The sequence below is a fragment of the Anopheles bellator genome, chromosome 2 (genome assembly GCF_943735745.2).
Source record: "Anopheles bellator chromosome 2, idAnoBellAS_SP24_06.2, whole genome shotgun sequence".
Classification (NCBI taxonomy): Eukaryota; Metazoa; Arthropoda; class Insecta; order Diptera; family Culicidae; genus Anopheles; species Anopheles bellator.
The window spans coordinates 77,938,034-77,961,313 of NC_071286.1; the positions used below are offsets into that span (position 1 = coordinate 77,938,034).

Here is a 23,280-nt window from a genome sequence, read left to right on the forward strand (position 1 = left end):
AAACTGAGAGCGCAACCAAAGGAATGACAGAGTCGAAGCAACTCGCGCTCCACACGCCACCGGTGCGGGGACTGGTAGCGGACCGGTGGACCCGGAAACGGTGATGTTTGGGCGCACCAGTTTCCGGGGTCCTAGGTCGGCCATCAACCAACCCTGTGGGCGCCTGTGAAGGCGCGAGTCGTTTTCAAGTGACACAATATCAGTTAAGATACAAGCTACTACATAATTGATGGTCGTAAGATATTCGATCCTTTTGAACTAGCAGATGATGGTGACACTTGCACGTCTAACTACGGTTTATATAGGTGTAACACCCCTCTAGTGGCGGCAATGTACAGTACGTCACCCGAGGACCTAACGGAGGGCAGTAACAGCAATTCTAGAGCATATACAGTTCATGTTTCATATATATACATATATATAATTTCCTACGCGCTTGTGATTGTTTGTGCGCCGATCCTTGTTAACAGAGGGGAGGGAGCGAGGCCTACTTTCAGCAATGCTTGGGTTGCGCAGCAACACGCCTTTCGTTGGCGCATTATTTCAACCACCACCGTGTAAATAGAAAGCAAAAAGGACAACAGAAGCAAATGGAAAATTAGCCTCACGCAGACACATCTGGTGTACCTAATAATCAACAATCAAATATCAAGCAGAGCGAGCATAGCAAGCCGGGGGCTGGGGGAGTAAGAGCTTGGAGAGACCGTGCACTAATTAAGCAACGCACCCACTGTGGAACACACTTCTAAAGAAGCTTCTTAATTTTCTTAATCCGCACGTTTAGCAGCTTCCAATTCCGTGTAACGATAAGAACGCATGCAAAACGTCGCCACAAGCCACAGCATCGCAGCCTAACCAAAGCCCCCAAAATAAACCTACAAAACGTACAGAGAGCATGGACTGCATGTAGCTATTAACAAATCTATTGAACAAAGTGTTATAAATAGTAAAATATTTAACGTAAACCTCTAACCGGCATGGCCTCCTCTGGTGCACACTCTTCTGAACGGCGAGAGAGAGAAAGAGAGAGAAGGGGAAAGCGCGAGAGAGAGAGAGAGATAAAGAGCTTTAAGGACATTGGCGGACTGTGGACACCACTACTAAGGCTAACAACACTATCAGCTCGCGTACACGGGCGCATCTGTACAGTTTCCTGTAAATTATCTGAAACACAGTGCTTTTTATTGAGCAGAAGAAGGGCTTCTCTATTGAAACTTCTCGTCATCCACATTCAGTTAAAAATGCATTGCTCAACGCTCGCGGGCTAGGTTCAGTTCAAATTATTCTCAATTACGTTGCAAAGTTTACCGGCGGCCATATTATAATATTAACAAATATTCATTCTAACAGTATCCTTAAGGCTAACAAAAACCTACGAACGAATTTCACGCAGCTTACGGCGGGCAAGACAAACCATTTTTGCAATCCGCTAAAATATAAGCACCAGAAAACGGGATTGCTTCTCGTCCAAACGCCAAGGGATACAGAAAAACGTGCCAAAGAGAACCACCTCTTCCAGTGTGCAAATTATAGCTATAGTTTAGTTCGCTTCCAATAGTTTCCTTGCGATCGAACAGAGTCAATCGAACCGAAATTGCCACAGTCGGGCCCGGGCCCGGGCGCAGGCTTCCCGTGGGCGCACTGTTGGCCGCGTGCCAACTGCTCGAACCATGGGACCAAGGGTCTGCCATAGAGGAGGACATTCACCCCAAACCGACTGCTAAGAGAAGCAAAAAAACACACTCATGGCATCATCGAATTGGGTCAGTCCTGGGGCAGGGATCAAAACAGGAACCATATCCCTCTCCCAAGCCACTGACCAACTAGCAGCAGCGGGAGAAGCCTTGATTCCGTGCGATCGCAACGAAACCATTCGGTGTTTTTTTCGGTAAGAAAATGTAGGAACTGCTCAGGCGAAGAAGGGCAGCAACCCTTCCCGGGGCCACCGATTTGCGGTCTCTCCCCGCTCCCCGCTCCCTTGGCGTTTTGGGCCGCAATTTCCAAAAGTTTTTGGAAAAGAAAAAAAGCTGCGGGCGATCGAAAAAAGGCTCGAGTTTAGGGTGGCCGCAGATTGTAATGTACTAAAGATGATAGCGCTAAGCAAGCAAGAACCGGTTCAGCAATCGAACCGGAACCCCGGGATCTCAGACACACACACAGACACACAAAGTTTGACAATAAATATTCAATCGTTTTTAAAACAACCTATTTGTCGGTGCAACCGGCAACACTGTGAATGACTGCGCTAGAGTGTGAACGGGAAAAGGCCCCACTTTTGCTCTCCCTCTCTATCTCTGTCTAGCGTGCTATCTTATCGCTCCTTATTTGCTACCCGCACTTATTGATCTCTGAAGAGGAGTTTTCTACATTTGCTACGAAGCGAAAACGCGGGGAGGGCGAACAGCATAAATGAATACTTTTGAAGTAGTGCCAACTTTTCGACAGAATGCGCCAGGCGAAGGCCAGGCGAGAGACGGGCGTAAGATCGGTGGCTGTGTCCGAACCTATTCGCCAGCAAAAGGGATGGTCTGCATCGATCAATGGAAATTGATTATATTTTATATTCTCTTGCAAAAGCTAAACATCCAATTTGTGAAGGGGATAGGACCCAACACTGAAACGGAGTTCCGGGGCTCCCTCTTTTGTTCGCGTGGCTCTGTGTGTGAAAAATGGAAGGATGAAAGGATGAGTTTCGGCAGGGATCGGTGAAAGTGTAGAGTCGATGTCCCCGGAACCGGCGGCACTATCGAGCATGATAGGGACAGGAGTTGCAAAGTACTTAAAACAAATTTGACAATGCTGTTACCTGCACAAATTACTTAAGTATTAATAAAATGAGTTGGAGTCAGGCACCTACCGCGAGAGGGCAAAACTACCAAACTAAGGTTAAGGTTCTTGGCATCGCAGGGCACAGGGCACAGGCCAATGCTGTGCTACCGAATTACTATCTGTTCGATAATTCTCGTGAGCTACGAAACGACATAGACAATGAAACTTTGCCTGGTGATAGTAATGATAATGGCTTGAGTATGAACGAAACGTGCGAATTGGTAGCCTAATGTGTAGCTGTAACATTGTGCAAAAAAGGGTTCTACTTTCTCAAACAAACTAACAAAACACTATCAGAGGTCACAAGATGAGAATGATGCTAATAATAATGCCACCTAACAGTATCCCAGCACTTTTACGCAACTCCACTACAGAAGGGTAAACAGATAACGACATAAGAATATATGGAAACCAACCATCATGAGAACGAAAACCAGATAAACACATTACAAATGTACATATCTTCTCTATGCATTAATGATAATTTACAACATTTATATCGAGTGAGTGCGACGGCTCGTCACCACCACACTCCGGTCAGCTGCTTTGTACATAAAATAAACACAAATACTATATATATATATACTTATACATATATATATTATCATATACATACGGAAGAGGAACTTCTATTTGGTTTGTATTGTTTTATCGGGAAATTTTTTTGAAAGAAATCCAAATGAGTTCGTTAATTCTACTTCGAATATCTAACGTTGGATGGGTAAGTTTACACATCTGCTTAAAACATTGGCTTCACTCATCCATTCCTGGGGCGAATGGATGGGAATGACATTAAATGCTACCTTTCTGCTGAATTCTCTTAGCTGGAACGTGCAACTAATGTTCCCGACACTCAATGTCAAATTGCGCGGTCAAGTCTGGTGTACCCACGGGATTCAAAGTTTTCCAACTTTGCCAAACCATTGCTACGACTTCTTGGCCGACGGTTGCCTTATTTATTATGACCGCCCCGAAGAATGGCTTCAAATTTTACGCAGCATTCGAGTGAATAAAAGACTAGAGTAAGGGTAAGACTTTTGTATAAATGCCAGAGTAGCAACGATCAATTATATAAACTGAAAAGGCATTCAACAATATTTTATTTCACTCCCGCGGTTTAACTTGGTTTCACCGGCAACTAGTTGCGTTGGCGAACTAAGACAACGCAAACACCACTTATTGACGGTCCTGCCACGTGGTTGGTTTGGCGCTAAACCCGACAGCTTCCCTCGTTTGTAGGATCATTTTTCACCATCACCATCTACACCCTTTCCACGTTCGTAGGTTCTGGCGCTGCGACCTCGGTCCCCGGGTGCCGGGTGTCCCTTTCCGTGTGCGGGCCACGGGTCAGCCACGCTCGCAGAAGTAATATTTCAATCAACTTCACCAGCCCGCCATGTCGATTGTACGTGACAGTGAGATGTTATCTTGCGTGGCGGCGCATTTGGCATGCTCGAGCTGCTCGCCTTGGCCAGCAGCAGAGTGCTTGTGCTTCCTTTCGCCTTGGAAACAGGCCGGAAATGGTCGCGTTTCTTCAACGTTCGCCTTTTGGGGGGACCCGGGGTGGAACGCTTAACGATGAAAACCAATATTCACTCAATCGCTAACCATGGGCGGCCACAATTGCTGCCGCCATTTCCTGGTCCCATTTTGTGGTTAGAAAAAAGGTAGCGTAGCAAAATGTATTGTATACTATTTGAGGATCTTGCTCGCTTTAGCCGAAATCCACATATCACACTTCAAATAATATTGTGGGCTAAAAGTAAGGAGAATTTGATTTTCAACTTGTCTGTGATTCTGATAGGGACAAACATTTTTATTTCCAAGTATTCATCACTGTCACCAACATCTGTGTCAAGTTATGCGTCAAAATACTGATGAATGTTTCGCATTTTCGTATTAAATTGTGCCTGTGGCCGACTCAAGAGGCCACTCCGAGGACACGGTGTTGAATTTGCTTCTACTACTTACTACTACTTGAGGAGGATTAATTTTATTTAGAATGATAAATAAAAAAATTTGAGTTGTAAACAAATTCCTATTATTTTTTGGCCTCAGTAGAACAGGTTTTTGGGGGAAGTACTTCTTATCTTTAAGTATTATTTGCTGCCATGAAGTCGAACTGTGCAAATCACTTTTATTATCAGCGTTTTTCCTGTTGAAACTGATGTTATAATGAAGAATTCATGCAAAGTTGCTCAAAAATGTTTAAAATACTGTCCAAAAATGGAATATATCCCTTATCACATAGTAAAAACTTTAGCTTATTCAGAACAAGTTCTCTGAATCAATCTTAAACTTAGCTCCCTAACACAATACAGTAGAAGCCTCGGAAAAATGAGAAATCCCGGCATTATAATGGGAAATGCCATGCTAGGAACTGTAAATACTTTAGGCACCGATTGTGGCTAGGTCTAGGCTAATAAGTAACAAAAAGTTAAATTTGGTAGGGCATTCTATAACCGGTTTTGGCAAATATTAGACTCTACCTACATTGTTTTTCCGGGTTCTGATATTCTCGCTCCAGGACTCCAGGAAAGAGGTTCTGGAGGCCTACGGGCCAATCGCTGAGTGTCTGACTTTGAAAGCCCTCAGCAGCTTCAGCCTTGTCCTTCCGTGGTCCTATGTGCTCGGATCGGATTGCCCTTCACTCCGTTCCTGCTGATCGGCATCCGAATTGTGATGGAGATTTTCTCAGTAATGCTCAGGAACATTGTTTCATTCCGCAAAATATAATTCAAATTTCCCGAAGGCATTCTCAAAACCGAAACCCCAAACCGAGGGTTGAATATTGGTTGGTTTCGCGTCTGATCAAATTTCTTGCAAACAACACTAGACAAGGCTCGGTGGACCCCCAGACGGCCCCCTGAGGGTTCCGGGGCGGTACGAAAATTATGCGAATCGTAATCGAAACATAATCAGTGGAATCCATTAGACGCCAGTTGATGGTGCGGCTGGCATCGATGCGTCAAGCAGCGCGAGTAATAATCGTACCGGCGCCACCGGCGCTCCCGCTGCCCCTGCCGGTGGCAAGATTCGGGGAAATGTCCGTGCAGTCATCGGAAATCCCCCTCACATGCGAGGACGAGGTCAACCGGCGTGCTGTGTTCCGGAATGCCCTCATTCGGATGGGGGCCGGAGTTTGATGGGAATTCATTAAACGCACCGCACCGCTGCGAGTGGGCACGGTTCCGGCACGCAAACTAGGCGCGCAGTGTCCCCGTCGCCGTAATGGGAAATGTCGCCCGAAGTGTGTTTTCCCGGGCGGGTTCGATGCTGGTGCTAATGAAACGAAGCGCTTAACTGCGGCAAACCGGCCACAGGCCACCTGCCCATTACCAGCCCCGGGTACGCCGGGTGGAGGTCCCCCCCACTCGCACGGGGTGATTCGCGGAAAAACTAAACCACCCGAAACACTCGGACGCCAGGCGGTTAATAAAGTGCGAGTGCCATCGTTTTCCGCTTTCGTGGAATTCATTCGGAAAATGAGTTTTCACGCCCTCGCCTCTCTATCGGGCACTGAGCGCCAATTGCGCGAAAGGCCATATGTCAATAGTTCGTCCGCCCGACCGGGTGCGCGTGTTGTTGTGTTCGGTTCGAAAAACCCCGTGGCTGGGTTTTCCGGCGAACAAAAGCGGCTCACACGCTGGTCCCATTGTTCGCGAAACAATTAGCGGAGGGCGGTTGGTCGGGTTCTGTTTGGTGATTATGATATGGGTCTGGGTGTAATTGGGATTTTTTATCCCGTTTTGCACCCTGCAGCGGTCAATAAAATGGAAATAAATCCATTGCACCGACCCCCGAGACGAGCCGTCGTGGTGAAAGGTCACATCAATTAAGTTAATTTGTGAAGCAAGCGAGTTAACGGGAAACAGTCCCCGGGACCGAGAGGACACCTTAACACCGGTGTCGCCCGGAACTCTGGCCCTGCTTGTAAGATGATTGGGAAGCAGTTCGCTCCTGCTTAACGCGCTAACGACCACAAGATCGCCGCGTTAACGCCGTGTAATCGGTGGAAATTTGATACCCTCGGTTGGCTCGAAACCCGTCACCGGGAGCGATAATCTAAGATAAAAATTGCCAGCGAGACGAAGGTGAGACAAAGATCAACAGGCAGGCCAGGGGGGGGGGGGGGGCCACCGGAGCGTTCTGTGGGTGAAGATGCTCCACCGAGGGCCCGACCGGGGCCCGATCCAGTGGACTGTTATTTCATTATCCCAGAAGCAACATGCTGCCCGAGCATACCTTTCTCTATCCCTCTCTCTCTTCCTCTCTCTCTCTCTCTCTCTCTCGCTCACTCTCGGTGGGTCGGTCGGGTGCTTCGGAGCACGAACCAACTTTGGCCGGTCCGTGCCACGAGCGGTGGAAAACCCGGGATCCCGGGCCCCGTGTGCTGGAAATGTCAAAGGTCGAACCGAAACCGAATAGGATGGTCGTTCGATTTTCGCCGTACGAAACGGCCAGTTAGCGAGGTCCCCAAGGCACTGGGCAAAATTACTGCTCCACCAAAAAAAAAAAGAAGGGTGAAAAAAGGAAGCAAACACGCAGCAGCGGCAGGACCCCGGAATGAACGCTCGGAGGTTGCCAAGACTTCACTTTAGATAAGCGAAAGTGGGATTTGATCTGCCACGGAACCCCGAGCGTGAGATCCACCGTCACCGTTGGGTTGACCCCTGTGGGCGCTAGGATGCTAGGGGGTGTCCGGATTTCTGGGTGAACTTCACGGGCCACACAAATTGAATTTCGGACCGTGTTTTGCGACGAGCAACAATCACACACCGGTGCGGTGGGACGCGTGCGCGCCTTCGGTTTCAGTGGCCCACTCAATTTGCCTAACAGGCGATGGCATCCTGGGGTCCCTGGGACGGAGACCGGCCGCCTCCACGTGGCAACGGCTGCGACGCTGGCAGCTGGCAAAATAGCACCAACGCGGGCCGGTCACATGCGCATACATTCCGGCCCGGCCCAGGGTTTGGTGCGTGGGCTGCTTACCGGGCAACGATGGACCTGCCCGGGACGGACCGTTCCGCCAGGGCGAAACCATTTGTTAGCCTATCTTACGAACTGACAGTCAGGACCGGCAGGAATTCTAAATAAATAAACAACATCAGGCCTCTCAACGCAAGGTTTCTTCGTTGAATTTCATTCTTTTCTTGTTTTTTGCGCTGTTGGCATCTCTTCGCTAATGATCTTTACGGGAGTTCCAAAAACCATCCGACAGCGGCAGAAAGTGTATTGAGCCTGATGAATTCCGTTATCATTTTGGATGGCAGTTGAATGAACGAAATCGAACCGAACCAATGCTTTACTGTAGATCAAACATTTTATTAATCTATTAAAGCTTATTACTTGAATAAGTTTCCCAGTCGTGTGATCGGTCATTGATTATGCTCATTTTTGAGGCATCACCAGCAGTACTTCATTAGGGTAAGGATTAGCTGAAACTTTCCCAAAGTAGCAGACAAATGGGAAAACAAATCCTTCTTATGGATGATCGTTATTATCATTCAAAAATATTCGGTTTACTATATTCCTATTGAATAATCAATATAATAGCTTTAGAAGGGATGATCTCCTAATACTATGTGCCGATGGAAGCAATCTCCCTGGGGTCACATTATTCCAAACGAACCGAAGTTTCTCTAACTACACCATGAATGAATTAAATATATTTTTACTTGAGGTCCATGTCGTGTCATCATCTTCCTCAACAAACATCCTGCATCCTGCCTGAGCCTCGCTGAAGCATCCCACGGTCAGGTCAATGTCGTGCTTCGGAACAAGCGTGTTGCTTTCATGGGAGCATCGGAGAACATTGCACGGCTTAGCATGGCATGGCATCTCGATAGCGAAATAGGCCTGGAGGACCCGGAAAGTGTTGTCAACATGGACCTGTTTTGGCATAAATTATCGGTAGCTTCCGATGGGATTCTATCGATCCTTCAACTACTCTCCTCAGTTGCCCTCACACAAGTGAACTGAGTTACGGAACGGCAGCAATAAACTTTATAAACTACGAACGGCCAATGTAGCAATATCTTGAGTAGCGAGAATTCGCAAGTAATACCGAGTAATCGGAGCGCATCGTGCGATAATCCGAATTGAATAAAGCGACTCTAGTGGCGCTCTGCGAAATTGCACAATTATTATGGTTTTATAAGTCTTAGCGCATCGTGCGATGGATAATCCTGCTGCGGATTTTATCCTCCGGCATTCGGGCGACCAATAACTGTGTGGCAGATATCCTGTTTCGGCCGTAAGAAGACTAACCCGCACACGTTGCTCGCTAGTAACCAAATACGGGTCCGGGATAATGGAACTATTCCCGGGGCATGCTCGAACGCGTGAGTGGCGTGCTCGATCATGACACAGCACGGGTGGCCATATCACAAGGACCTACGGATCATTCATAACCATGACGGGTTCGAATAAGTAAAATACATAAGGATTTATCAATTGGTCTACAATTTTATTTTTATTTGGTCTTTCAACAAATACTTTTTATATAGCTCATGGTGAAAAAATAAGTAGTTCCTAATTCGTTTCGATACTTCAAGGAAACTATAGGAAACTATGTCTGACTCATTCGTTGCTTACGGAAAGCGATTCCCCAACTTTGACGACCCCATCAAAAGGACCGGAATCAGGGAACCCTTCATCATTGAACGTTGGCACACCCGTGTTTTGCCGTAATTGTCCCGGCTACCGACTTTCCGGTGGACGCAAAGTACTGGTAGCTCCATCACCACCACGTTGACCCACTTACGGGTCGTAACATTTTGCCACTGTTTGATGTATATTCTGTGTCGAAACGGTCGAAAACGGTCAATTTACTTAGAAAGCGAAACAAACTGCCCATTTGTGCTTCGTCCGCACATAGTGCCGGTCTGCCGAATGCATTATGCAACTACCGAGGCACATGGCACGCGGCGTTCAACGACCTCCCACTCCCGAGAATCCGGCCGAACGGAACACAAGGATCGACACTTGTGTAAGCATACGAATTTAATCTCATTTTTTGGCACTATTTGTGCATTTGAAGAAACCAATTCATGCGATGGAGTAGTTTGGATCAATGAAGCACCCCATTTGCACTTCCTTTTTGTTTTCTCTACGTTTTCGTGCCAAAATCGATAGCCTAAAGGACTCGCTCCGAGCTCTGTCTTTGCTCTGTCCCTCTCGGGCTCGGGCTGTGCTGCGATCGCGGGAAAACTGAGGAACGGGTTTTCACTTTCTCATTTTCGCTTCCGTCCGCCCTGGAAGGGGTTTGAAATCCGGTGCGGAAGATGGCGAAAATCGCAGCCATGATGAGCTCATACGGCCGGCACTAGACCGGCAGACACGTTCGCAGTCGCTCGGGTCTCTTGCGGTATGCCGATGGCGACGGCGGTGACAAAACTATAGCGTCAGCCAACTGTACGACTTCAGACTTCAAGGAGCCATCCGTCCCGGAGTGGAATGCGCTGTTGCTGAATCGTCCGTGTCTCACACGGGTGCCGATTGCTTTCTACGGATGATAAACTAAAGATAAGATGGTAAGCAGCCTTCGAGACGGTTTCTTGTCCGATGAAGAATTGAAATGTTCTTTCGCTTTAGTAAGTGTTTTTAAGAAGATTTAGATAAAAAAGGAGTATAAGAAATTGATTCCTCAATTGATTTTTTGGAAATTTGTTCTCATTTTTGGGGAGATTTTTTAACATATTCTTTCTATAACCTTATTCTTTTAGCTTGCCTTGGAAAGCTTGCGATACTGAATTGCTACACAAACTGTTCGCTTACATTTTTTAACATATTTTATTACAAATATTCACGTATTTTTGTATTTAAACATGCTTATAGTTAAAAAAATATTGCCAAGCCTCTGGTACTAAGGCAAATAATTAGAGCTGAAGCAAAACACGTTAAATTAATACACAAAAACGCTAAAATAAAAGATATGATTTAACTAAGACTGAGCGAAACGTAAGTGCAAACACGCGGCGGAACCGAGCCCGAAACAACATCGACAAAATGGCCAACTAATTTTTCCGGAAGCTCTGCAAAATGGGATAGATATTCTCGAGGCTCTCACTGATTTCGCGCTGATTTTTGGCGCCGGTAAAAACCAGCTTTCCATTCACGAATATCAGTATGACAACGCGCGGCTTCACCATCCGGTAGATCAGCCCCGGAAACAGTTCCGGCTCGTACGAGCTGAACTGGCCGTGTACTTGGTTCAGGTTTTCCAAGCGTATCGGAAACCGAAGGTCCGCCGTGGCGATCAGGTTTTGTACCTTAAAGTCTAGGAATCTCACGCTGAACCCAAGCTTCTGAATAATCCGCACGAACTTCCGTAGGCCGAGGTTGGCTTCCTGCTCGTTCTTGGCCCCGGTGCAGATGATTTTTCCCGATCGGAAGACTAGCGCCGTGCAGCGTGGGTCACGTATTCGCATCACCACGCCGTGAAATCGCGACGGGTTGTACTCGGAGTTGCGCGTACGGAAGTTGATCGTTTTAAGGTTCAGTTCACAGCCAACGCTCACCGTTGCCACACAGTTCCTGTGGAGTAATCCGAAGCGGATCGTGACAAAACAGCCCAAAGAAGCCAAATCGGTGCCCCGTAACGTTACCTCACTTGCACGGAATTGATTGCTTCCTGTGGTCCCGTCGGAACGGGGACCTGTAAAAGTATGCTGGCTTGTGGTGGTTGCTAAAAGAAACAAAAACGCCGAATGCCGTTCAACTTCCGTGGCACAATTCGTCCAGCCGTGACCCGACTCACCTTTGCCAATTGCATAGTGGCTGCCGACGGCCGGGATGTGGCGTTCAGCAGCATCTTCAACGGGGATTCTGGCGTAGTTTTATCCATTCTCGGTGCTTCCTGTGGGTGTCCGGTAAACGCCAGGTCCCGGTACCGGTCGAATGCGTGGCAAGTTGGAAGCGGTTTCGTGTATCCTTGCCAAGTTTGTTTCTACGATTGTAAACAAACTTCAGTGCATCTGTGAAACGTCAACATCCATGTAGGAATCCTATATACGAGAGGCGCAAATAAAAATTTTCAACATTGAACAAATAGAAAAAAATCTTTTATCGCATAAAGAGTAATAATGTAAAATAAATGCTTTTAAAACGTTGCGTAGCGTAGTTTCCTTACTTCTACAAAACTATACGTTTTTGTTAATAATAGCGATTGGTATCGAATGTGCGTGAACCTAGCCTTGGAAAGGAAACAACAAAACATCGAAACGGCGATGTTTTTTGTACGATGCCTGAAACATCGAAATTTTCAATTCTTAACGACAAATATTCAACATTCAAATGCCATTTTGCCACTTTATCCATCGTTGTTTGTGATTTTCGTACATTATTACGGATTATCGTTTTCGTTTTGGGTTGAAATTTAACGTTTGAAGAGCTCCTTAATTAATTTTCACCCCTATTTTAATTAAGCTTAGAAGCAAGGCATTTACAGGAATAACATAATGGCAAAGGGTAAAGGTAGACTGGTAATATTCAATTTATTCTGATCCCAATGATATCTGATAATCCCAATGATAATGAATCTGATGATTCCAATCGCGAGAGAATTATATAAACATGTCGAGAAAGGACATTTCAGCAACCGCTCCAAAGGGATCGCAGGGACACTGTTCGGCCGTTTCTTTCGATGAAAAACACTATGCAGGTCACAGACGTCTTTTTATAGTTTTCTTTTATTATATTAAACTTGATTTTCTTCCTTCAATTAGTAGTTTCTATCGCCTATTTCCACCGAACCTCGATTTCCAACCAATCGGCGGCCTTTTCTTCCCTTCCCTTTTCGAATGATTTTTGTTTTCAGCAAGCATTTTCGACTCCACTTCACTCCGTCGGTTCGCCGCGGACATCGCCTCCATCAGGCAGAGTGCGCGCGCGCCATTAGTTTACTTAAAAAAGGACTACACTCTCGTGTGTTGTGTGTTTTTATGCGTTTATATCTATATTTATATATAATTTTCATATATTTATATTCACGCCTCTGCTTCCGGCGTGCCGGAGTCCTCGGCAATATGTTTGCGTGCGCGTCGTCCACCATTCGATTTCCCTCCCCTATTTCCTATTACTACCATTCGTCTACTGATCTTTGCCACTAAACCCTGCGCTGCACGTTTAATCTCCCAAATCTTTGCTTTGCCTACAACATTACTAGCACAAAAAGAGGTCCGGCCCTCCACACTCCGGATTCGCTTTTCTTTTAAATATTTATCAGCTTTATACAAAACAGCAAAAGAAGCTAACATCGGTCATCCTTTTTTCGTTTTCGTGTTCGATATATAACGCGTTCTGCTCTGGGTTCTGGTTAATATTATCGTGCCCAAACCCGTTGGCCACACGATGATCGGTCATCGTGGGGCCCCGCGCGGTTTTAGTGATGCTTGATCCGCTGTGTGTATTAAGTGGGCATTGGAGTTAAAAAAGCGGTGCATATTATACAAACATCTGCGCGCAAAGCACTGAAGCACTTCATCGTCGGGAACGTTGCTCGATTCGGGCCCGATGGCGCGGACGATAAGAGGACTCGTCCCGCGCTCGTTAGGGGGACACTCTTGGCGTGTGATAGATTTGGACGAATTTATCTCGGTGCAGCGTATGTATAGTGCTTCATGAGCGGGAAAATAGGACCCCTTTTCCAGCTCACAGATCGCTTTCGCTTTTTACCTAACTTGATTGTGATGTTTCACGTTTAGCGCGATACGCGGTTTGTGGTAGAACGAAATCCAAATCGGAGACGTGACAAAATGGATGACTGAAATGACAGGAACAAAACCATCGTAGCAAACTGCGGGAAGGATACACCACTCACTGGCGGTAGCTAAGGCTCCACAGCCGTCCGTGATTGGGAATTTTTGGAACACTTCGAAGACTCTATTGTTTCTGGCGGGAAGAATTGATCAGTACAGAGGCTCAAACAAATACATGTGATGTGTTGTATGTGAAGCCAGATACGGTTCCGGAAGAAAGTCTTCAATCCAGAGGGCTGCCTTCCGGATCAAAATTAACTAAATTTCTGTCTCTGCGCGTGAAAAACAAAACGAGTAAAACGCGCCACACAACCCGTGGACAAAACCAGAATCCACCCGGCGCGGGGAGAGCGAAGAATTGGAACGTTTGCGGATTGTTTGTTGTTTTTTTGCTTTTCCTATTTACATCTTCTGGTTTGTGCTCGCTCTCTCGCCACCACGGACTCGTGATTGATATATTCTCCGCTCGGTTTCCGTAAATTTACTTACTTCTAGTTTAAATTACTGTTCAAAAGATTATTTAAATTATACTTAGAGCTTGTTGTCCCTCACTTTCAAATACTCTTCTCGGCGGCGTGCTTACTTTCTCTCCGTTTCCTTCGTCTCTGTGTCGTCAACTTAAAAGCTTTGATGGAGTGATGTGCGAGTGAAGTGGCACTCTCTATGGTCGTGATCGGAGCAGACACTTGATGCCGAGCCCCACTTTGATTGCGCGCTAGTTCTCGATTCCCTTAGCGTCCTCCAACCTAAGTTCTCTCACTCATTTTTCTGTGATCCTGTTCACAATTTAACTAAAATTAGTTTCCAGCGTCCCCTGCCAAGCTTGAGGTTCGGCCATGTTGTGGCCTTGCCCTTGGCTCAAGATAGATGAATAGAGTTACGGGTGTTTAGCGTGGGTCTTTTGAAAAGCTTTCTTCGAAAGTGTGAAACCATTGATAGAGGAACCGAGGACGGGCACCGTGTGTCTGTATTGTGGCACTAGCATAATTACTCTTCCAGCCTGGTGTTGGTGACAATAAATTAACAGTAAATAATGAAACAAAGCTCAAACTGCAAGCCCCGGCGCCCATTCTAGCACGTATTTACATGTGCTCCTGAACCACCATCATGCCGTAACCGGCCACTCCTGTGCCACCGTCGGCACCGAGGGCTATCATCGTGTCACTAACGAAGCCTCCGGCACCCGTCGTCGTAGTCGGTGGTAGGATAGAGGAGAAGGACGATCCGCTGCTGTGGTTGGAGATGGCGGCAGCAGCGGCGGCGGCGGCGGCGGCGGCGGCAGCGGCCGTTGCCGCGGCCGCCGCAGCCATTACGGAGGCCGGGGCGCTAGAAGTGTTGCTGCTGTTGCTGCCACTACCACCGCCGCCGCCGTTCTGGTTGGTCGTCCCCGTTGCGGATGATGAAGAGGAAGATGGTGTGGGGAGCAGAGTGGAAGAAGAAGAGTACACCGTCCCGGGGCCAAACAGTTCGCTCGTAGCCGCCGGTCCGCCGGTGCCGGTCGTTGCGGGGCCATAGTTGTTGTAACCGCCGTAGTACAGTAAGTTTCATTCGAACGGCGTGTTGAACATGTGGATGTTAAGATCCTCGAACGAGGTGGTCCCACTCTGGTCGAGCATCTGCAGCATGTCCGTTAGCTCGTGCCCCTGGCCCGGATGCTGCCCAACCACCGGATGGTGGCCCGGGTGGATCTGGCCCGCGTGATGGTGATGCGGGTGATGATGCGGATGGTGCGGATGCTGAACCGGATGGTGTGCGTGCGGGTGCTGCGGGTGCGCGGTCACATGGTGCGGCCCACCTCCCCCAGCTCCGCCTCCTGCACCGCCACCACCGCCACCACCACCGCCACCAGCACCACCGCCACTCTGGCCGGCGGTCCCGTGAAGGGCCGGATGTTGCTGCTGCAGGTGCTGTGCATGGTCGGTGGACATTTCCTGCGTCAGGCTACCGTGACCAACGGCCGTGTGGGGAGCCCCGGGACCATTGGTCGTCCCACCGTTACCGCCGGTTTGCATCGGTTCCGGACCCGTTCCGTGGTGTTGCGATTGCCAACCGCTCCAGATACCTACGGAGAGAGAGAGAGACACGAACCAAGGGACCGTGTGTTAAAATGGTGTGGTCAAGCTAAGCTCGCCTGAAAGCGTACCAGGTCCGGCTTGCGATGATGGAGTGAAGGTGGACGTCTGGCGTGAGCCGGACGCGTTTAGCTGAGTATACGTGGGACCGGTCGGCGATCGGTTCGGACTTAGTTCACTGTACTGGTAACCTTCGGTGACGGGTTGTGGCTGCAGAGAGAGAGATCGAGACGGACGTTAGATTGGGTCAGGCGGGTTCGCGATCACACCAAACGTACCTGCCGCAAGGTCCACGCGGTTGCTGCGGGCGTTGGCGAGGTATTGTTAGCTTTCGGAAGGTGCCCTAACGCACCGGCCGCTCCGCCACTTGGCGTTCCCGGCGAACCGTACCTGCGCAGAGAGATAGAGGGATAGAGAGAGAGTTGAAACGGATGTTGGGGCTGGTGGCCGGACAACGGTACTCACTGTATTGGCGATGGTGTAGGATTGTAGCTATATTGCACGGTGGCGTTGTGGGCGCTGTCCGGACGTTGAATACTGCTAGCGGCGGCCGCCGTCGCCCCCTGGCCGGCCGACTGCGGTTGCGATGGCAAGTGTGAAATCAGATTGTGAGGATTGTAGATATTGCTCGTGGCCCCGCCACCGGACGGTTCCCTTCGGCCCGGCAGCGTGTAGTCCAGGCCGGGCGCCGGATACGCGACGGGTGTGTCATTCTGGTCCGCTGCCGTCACCGTGTCGTGCGCCGAGTGGAGCGCCCTGTTTTGGGTGGAGAAAGCCATCGATTAGTGATCGGTCCTGTGCCCGCCATCATGCGATCACTTACTTTGCCGAACTGTTCGTACACACGACGTACTCGATGTCGTCGGTGTACGGGTTGAGGAAGGCGTACGCCTGCGTTCTCATCCACACCCACTCCTTGTTCTTCGCCCGGAACCGGTACATCACGGAAAACATCTGACCCTTCTGCTTCACGACTGCGGGACGGAGAAAGCGAAACACGGTGAGTGTGGTGCGTTAGTGAGTTTGTGCAGTGAGAACCCACCTTGATCGAAGTTCTCCTTCATGTGAGCAATGTCGTCCGGGTGGAAGAAGTCGTAGCAGCTCTTGTTGAGCAGATCGACCGGCTGGTACCCGAGCACGCCGATCACGCGCTGATCGACGAACGTAAACTTGCCGCACATCGCGTGGCGCGAGATGAACTCGTTCGGGTTGTTCGAGTTCAGATCGTTCGCCGTGGTCGAGGAGGTGATCTGCAGCCGGGCGATCGCCACCAGGCAGCAGTGCGTGTTGTGCAGCTCGTCGTCCTGCCCCCGGTCGATCGTGACCCCTGGAAACATATCTAAATTGCGGCCGATCATAAATAAAAGGGCTCCGGGAGCAGTTCCAATTTTGTAATGTTGACACCGTCTACGGACACACACACATCTACACACGGTCATACGGTCTACTTCTACATTGAATTGGCTCCTACTGCCCCCGCGCGACGACACTACCCCGGCATCCAGCACTTACCGGTCGGTGGCCAGTTCTTGATGTAGCCCGTACAGTGCATCACCGCGTAACTGTGGCCGTCGATCGAGGGTCCGAGTGAGTTTTTCCGTCGCAACCGATTCAGGTGCCCGAGCGCCATCGACTCCGGCGTCAGCGGGCCGATACGCATCCGGCAGATGAACCCCCGTCTCGAGCCCATACATAATCTCATCGACGCTAGAAATAGAAGACAAATTAGCCAGATTAGGTTAGGTTAGGATGGCGGAAGCTAGCGATACTCACATTGATGGCCTTCCTTTTTGACTGTGCCGGTCTTAAGGTCCAGTATCCGCCCGCTGTTGGCCGGCTCCTGGGTGGACAGCTGTTCGCGCACCTTCTCGATGTCGTCCGGGTGGATGTGGTCGAACAGGCTCCCGCTGTACCATTCGTTCTGGGAGTAATTCAGCACCGGTGTCACCGAGTCGGACACGTAGATGATGCGTCCCGTATCACAGCCCGCCTTCAGAGAGAACGAGAGAGAGAGAGAGAGAGACAGAGCTTTTAACCAAGGACCTTAATTGTGCGGCCGGCATTAATTAATGATAATCGAAAAATTCACCAACCACTCGGCTACCGGCCGAAACAAAATGAAGTAATTAAGATCGCAAGCTGGCCTCGCATCGAGGCCGAGGCCGCATCCCTCCGGGGAATTTAAACTTCGGTCACCGGCGTTTCTCCGGACCGCTCATTTGCCCGTGCCGTGGGGCTCGCGAAGGATAAGCCGCGAATAAATAATACATTAATCAATGGCGCGGTGGCGTGCGTGGCGAAATTATCAATTCCGAGCCACCGACTTTACACGCCCACGGGGCGGCGTACTTTGCCTTTTTCCCTGGGCACCCGTCCCCCGGTCCTTCGGAAGTGAAAAATGCCTAATGAGTAATTTCGGGCCCGTCCGTCCGTCCGCAGAGCTGCATTCTAATTGACGATAAATAATGCTCCCGATGTCCCCGTTGGTGCTGCGTCTTGCGATGCTTCTTCACGCGGGACATCTTCGGTCGAAAAGTGCCCTAAAGAATGTGTCAGCTGCACCAGCCGCAGGACGCAAGGCGGGAGAGAGGCGCAACCGGAGCAATCGAACTTCCTTTAAACGGTCCCTCGTGGCTTGGACGACCGACGAAATAAATTATCCTCCCCAGATATGTGTGTGTGTCTGTGTATTAATCGTGAATTTACATTCCACTTCACACCTCCGAGGGGCGCGGACGCAGAGGCCAGCAGCATTCCTGGCCATCTTGGGGGTGCGCGCGCGCGTTTCGGAGAGGTCAGTTTGATGAGTTTTGGATGAATTTTAATTTCCAATATTTATTCTCCGGGCGGGGGCCGCCTGGAAGCGAATGTTAATGAGTCGCAAAAGGACCCGCGACGCGACCCGCGGTGTTAGGGGTCGAAATTAGGAGCAGAGCCTTTAAATTACTTCTTCGTTGTTTTAAAGTTGATTACAAAATAGATCCTTCCAATCGGTCTGGTTTCTGGACGGATTTAAAGTGTCCGACGAACGACAAGATGGCCATTAGAGAGCAGCGCAGGGGGCCCTCGTGTGGGTGGTTGTTGTTGGCCAGTTGAAGTTGAATAAATTTCCTCACGAAGGCGGTGGTGGTGTCCCTCACTCGCTCGGAAGCTGCAGTTCTCGGTCGCCTGCGCATTGTCCGCTTTTGTGTGCAACGCAAATGGAAGCAGAAAAATTGAATAAATAAACGAGGACAGCGACCGGGACGGTGGACGCGCGGGTGCGGACTGCGGTCAGTTCCCAACCCATTTCTCGCTCGGCGAGAACCCAAATGAGCCCTTGGACTTTGCGCCACCGGCAACCCGTTCCGAAGTCCCGGTGCATAACGACGACGACGACGACGACGGTGGATTGTAATTAGTATGCGATTCGCACTGTCAGCATAAAAATAGGTTCCCTCAGGCCGCCCCATCTTTCACTCCCGTCGAGACCGAGACCGAGCCGAGCGCGGAGAGATCGAGGGCCCCCGATTGGCCGCCCCGTAGCTGCGGCTTAGAAACTCCCAACACATTGGCCCAAAAGAGGTCTGCAGGCGAATTCGCTGCATCCACACCCGAGCCCTCTGTTTTGTCCACGATCACGGCTTTCTGGCGCGACATAGAATGGAGCATGCGGAATGTCGGACCGGGCAAAAAACGGCGCGAGGGCGGCGGACGTCGCACGACGAGAAAGAAAGTACACTAATTAACATAATGTAATAATTTATTTCGTATTTATCCCTGCGACGACCGTTCCTTCGTTGGTCCTCTGTCCGGCTGGGCCGCCCTTTGCATACTCGCCCAATCCCCGGGCAGCAGTGTTCCGGCGGTGTCCGAGACCGGAAGTGGCCACCTCGGGAGGTGGCCAAAACTGCTGTCCAATCGTCGATATCGAACGTAATTTATTTCGACAAACGCTCGGAAGGCGGATGTCCTCACGGCTTTCGGGCTACTTACCACAAACAGAAATCCATCTGCGGCTTCCAGTATCAGGTGCTTCAGCTCCTGATCGGTTAGAAACGATGGTTTGTACGACCCATCCGTGTTGGTATTGCCGGTTCCTGTGTGGACGAGAGTAGAAGGTTTAGAACGTTAGTACTGCGTTTTCTGTGCGGGCAGCGATTAGAGAGGAGAAACATAAAACGTAACACAGCATGACCTCATCCCGTTTGGGCGCCACTGGAAGCAATTAAAAGTAAACAACATCAACATTATCGTTACCATTCGAGGGTCCATCTTAAAAGCGTCGTTTGGCCACCATCGGAAAGGTGAACGGGGTTCAAGAAAAAGATGTTACCCGACCCGTAGGACCCCCCACGGCCGCCCATAACCCGTGAACAATGCGCAACAACGAGTTAACACAACAAAAAAACTCATTGTGCCCAGCGCGGCGGCTGGAATTGTTTAGCTTTAAAAAGGTCCTTTTTTGTCGGCCCACACCGAACGAACCGAAAGGACATCAAGGAGCGGCGGAATATGCCGTAGAACGGTGTCGTCTCTGTCGGTGGGGCCCCACGGCAAACGTTGTAAAAGTAAATGGCGTTCAGCGTTTTCTTCCATTTTAATTTGCATAACAGTATAAAAATAATAATAAAAAATAAATACGACTGTTTCTTCGCCTGTCGACAGGCGTCGCTCGTCGCCGGCACGACAGGCGAATCTGTTTATCCCAGGGAGCTCCCGGAATGGGGAATGGGAAAAAAAATCTGCCTTGGCCATCCTTAAAGTCCGTTGGCGAAAGAAAATGGCACATTTGGAGTGTGAGTGATAATTGAGAATGATTTTGCTCGTCGGACCTCGGTCGTCAAACGAACGGCACCATAAAACGAAACACGAACGAGAGCATTAGCATTAGGAGGAGTACCCGAATTACATCGGCATTACGGATCTCGCGGGCGCTCACTGACGGCCAGGAGCCGATCAAAATGACGATCGACCATCGTCGTGGGTGATTGAGTAATACAAAATGGCGACGGGCACCGAATCGAACTGGAGAAAGTAGTCATTGACATCGATTCCCTGCCCCGCTTGATGCTTGATTGACCCGCGGGGATGGTGAAAAAGGAAACGGGATGATTTTTTAAAAACAGAAAATGAGAAGAAAAGTGACAGACAATGGTCGACTTGAAGGCAGTACAGTTTGGCACCGCCGAGGCGTTGAAATGCCGTGCGGGCAAACCGTGGGTTGTGGGGTGTGAAATGAGGACAGAACGGAACAGAACGTGGACGCGTACGGACACAAAACATCCCCGGACACAGGCCTCCGATCGATCGTGGGGTGTTGTTGTGGCGTCGGTGGGTGAAAAACGAATGCAAATGTTGGGGAAACGGGAAATGATTATTGTTATTGTTACTACTATTCGCAACGATTTTTATGGGCTCTCTTCGCTCTTCCGACACAATACACTTCCCCAGAGCCCCCTTCTCTGTCTCTCTCTCTCTCTCTTTTGGGTCTTTAAGGAGAAGCGTTGGCATTTATTGTAAAAGGAAAATTCCTTTTTCCGAGTTCCAACAAATAAAAACAAGGCAAAAGAAAGAGAAAAATGTTCATCCAGCTTCAATTCATTGTGTTTGAGTGTGAGATGAACTTACGGCACATTAATAGGCGATGATGATGCTAAAATTAGTAAAGCATATCCTGTATCAGATATGAGTGATTCTCATGAAGGAATGATGTCAGAAAGCCGACCCGATGAATCGGTGCAACGCAGCCCGAATGATCCACGGACAAGCCACCGATCCCAGCCCGAACTAATGCAAACTTCTTCTAAACCTAATAAACATGTAAATGATGACGTTGTTCTTGTTACGCGAAAAAACGAAATTTTTTAACGAATTAAAATGCTTCCTTTTGCCCTAATTCTAGCACAAAACCTTCACGAGCTCGACGAGCAAAAAGAAAGGTTTGTTTGCTCCCCGTTTTTTTACATATCTGTCTCACCCTGTACATGGCCAAGTTTTTGTCGCAACGGTGCAGCCAGTATGCATCGGCGCTGGCCAGGCGTACAGTATTTCTGGCCCTTTACTGGGCTACTGGCCGCGAAAGGGGTTAGAAAAACATACACAAACAACAAGGATCGGGGCGCTTGGTGTGTTGGTTCTTTTTCAAACATTTCAAATGACCAGTCTCCGTGGTGGGCCCCCCCGTGCCGCCCGTGGAGTTTATCTGCATAATTATAGTCCCGCGCCGCGACATTCGCCGTGTGAGTGAGAGTTCGGAAAATGGAACGAATGAAATGGAAAACCCGTTCGTCCGAAGGGAAAGGAAACAAAATCAAAAAAACCGAAGCAAAGTTTAAACAAAAAGCAACTCAAATAAAACCCCTTAAAAGTGTCGCGGTTTGGTGCAGACACCGAGCCGAACCTCCCAAGGACCCCCCACACCGACGCCGAGGGGGTGGGTTTGTTTTATTTAGTTGCTCACTTGGCCAAGGGCTGTCCCATTTGTGCCGGGGTCTAAATCATGTCGTTTTTGTCGCTTATCTCCCGGCTCCCGACTCGCTCCAGAAGAAGGCGCTGCAGTCGAGCCGAGGACAACACGGGGTGGTTCTAGGTGCAACCGCCCACCGCCCGGTAACCAACCGGACCCGTCACCACCATCATCATCATCATCATGACGACGGCACGGTGGGTTAGGTCGGGTCCAGGTGGTGAGCATTTTTCAACGATGACAGTCATTTGCTGTCACCACACACGAAGTGTTCTGCCGTTGATAAAATCTATTTATACGGTGTGACGCGATGGCCGCCACTGCACACTGCTGGACACTTCGGGGACACATCGCGCGGGCGATGTTTACTACATTTACACGCCAGGCTGGTGGCCGGCTGTAGGTGCTATTTAATCTTGGTCTGATCGATTGCAGTTAGGTGCAATCAGCGCGCGATTACTGTTAAGGAAATTGTCCCGGCCCGGTCCATGTCCGTCCGTCCGTGGCTTGTTTGCGCTTCGCCGTTCCGCGTGTCCATCGGAAACACGGTCGTGGTTGCCTTGCGTGACACCGAAGGATAACGCGCGGGCAAAGGTCCGGGTCCGGTCGCGTACACCGCGCCATGTTGCACCGTGCCGGTGAAGATGGACCGCCGTTTCGGGGTTTTGCTTTTTCATAAACTTTATGATCGATCGATGTTTTCAGTTTTAAAGAAGTGTAGGTGCATCATTATTAGTTATTTTAAGCTATTTATTCGAGTTACGGTGGATAAATCTTACTGCGAACTATTTGAAAAAAGTGAATAAAACAGTCGAAGCTAGCCAAAAAATTAGTAGGAAAATCATGTCGAACTTGGCGCATTTTGAAGCGGTGTAAAGGAAACATTAGCAGGTCAAAAGAGAAAGAGACGAAGTACGAATGAAGTCACGGGTTCGTAAACTAAAGAGAACCGCAGCTTTAAATATATTTTGAAGGTATTCCGATAACCAAAGATCCAAACGACGTTTCACATCAATTGCAATACTCAAACAATTAATTGTCGGTAGTACCTGCATGTCCTTTGCATCGAAACCAATTGGCACACTGTGGCCTGCGCTGGTAAAAACTATTTCCAACAACATCATAATGTGCAATAAAACGTTGCCAATGACGGGGCCAATAAACAAACAGC

At 49.1% G+C, this 23,280-nt stretch overlaps 2 protein-coding genes across 2 annotated transcripts in view; both read right to left on the reverse strand.

Annotated features, from left to right (window-relative positions):
* Positions 1–10,662: 10,662 nt before the first annotated feature.
* LOC131208713 (TBP-related factor) lies at positions 10,663–11,769 on the reverse strand. The gene is made up of 3 exons (XM_058201542.1): positions 11,591–11,769; positions 11,439–11,518; positions 10,663–11,367 (listed from the first exon to the last, which is right to left on the reverse strand). Exons 1-3 carry the CDS (start codon positions 11,675–11,677, stop codon positions 10,848–10,850), a joined length of 687 nt encoding a protein of 228 aa, XP_058057525.1. The 5' UTR covers positions 11,678–11,769; the 3' UTR covers positions 10,663–10,847.
* Positions 11,770–15,133: 3,364 nt separating this feature from the next.
* Positions 15,134–23,280, reverse strand: part of LOC131211795 (aryl hydrocarbon receptor nuclear translocator homolog) — a 151,855-nt gene continuing 143,708 nt past the window's right edge. Inside the window, exons 5-13 of the mRNA XM_058205415.1 lie at positions 19,637–19,740; positions 17,435–17,651; positions 17,174–17,368; positions 16,704–17,000; positions 16,485–16,635; positions 16,127–16,417; positions 15,940–16,051; positions 15,733–15,871; positions 15,134–15,651 (exon numbers count right to left, since the gene is read on the reverse strand). Of these exons, the coding sequence (XP_058061398.1) occupies positions 15,134–15,651; positions 15,733–15,871; positions 15,940–16,051; positions 16,127–16,417; positions 16,485–16,635; positions 16,704–17,000; positions 17,174–17,368; positions 17,435–17,651; positions 19,637–19,740 (2,024 nt within the window). The remainder of the gene's footprint in view (positions 15,652–15,732; positions 15,872–15,939; positions 16,052–16,126; positions 16,418–16,484; positions 16,636–16,703; positions 17,001–17,173; positions 17,369–17,434; positions 17,652–19,636; positions 19,741–23,280) is intronic.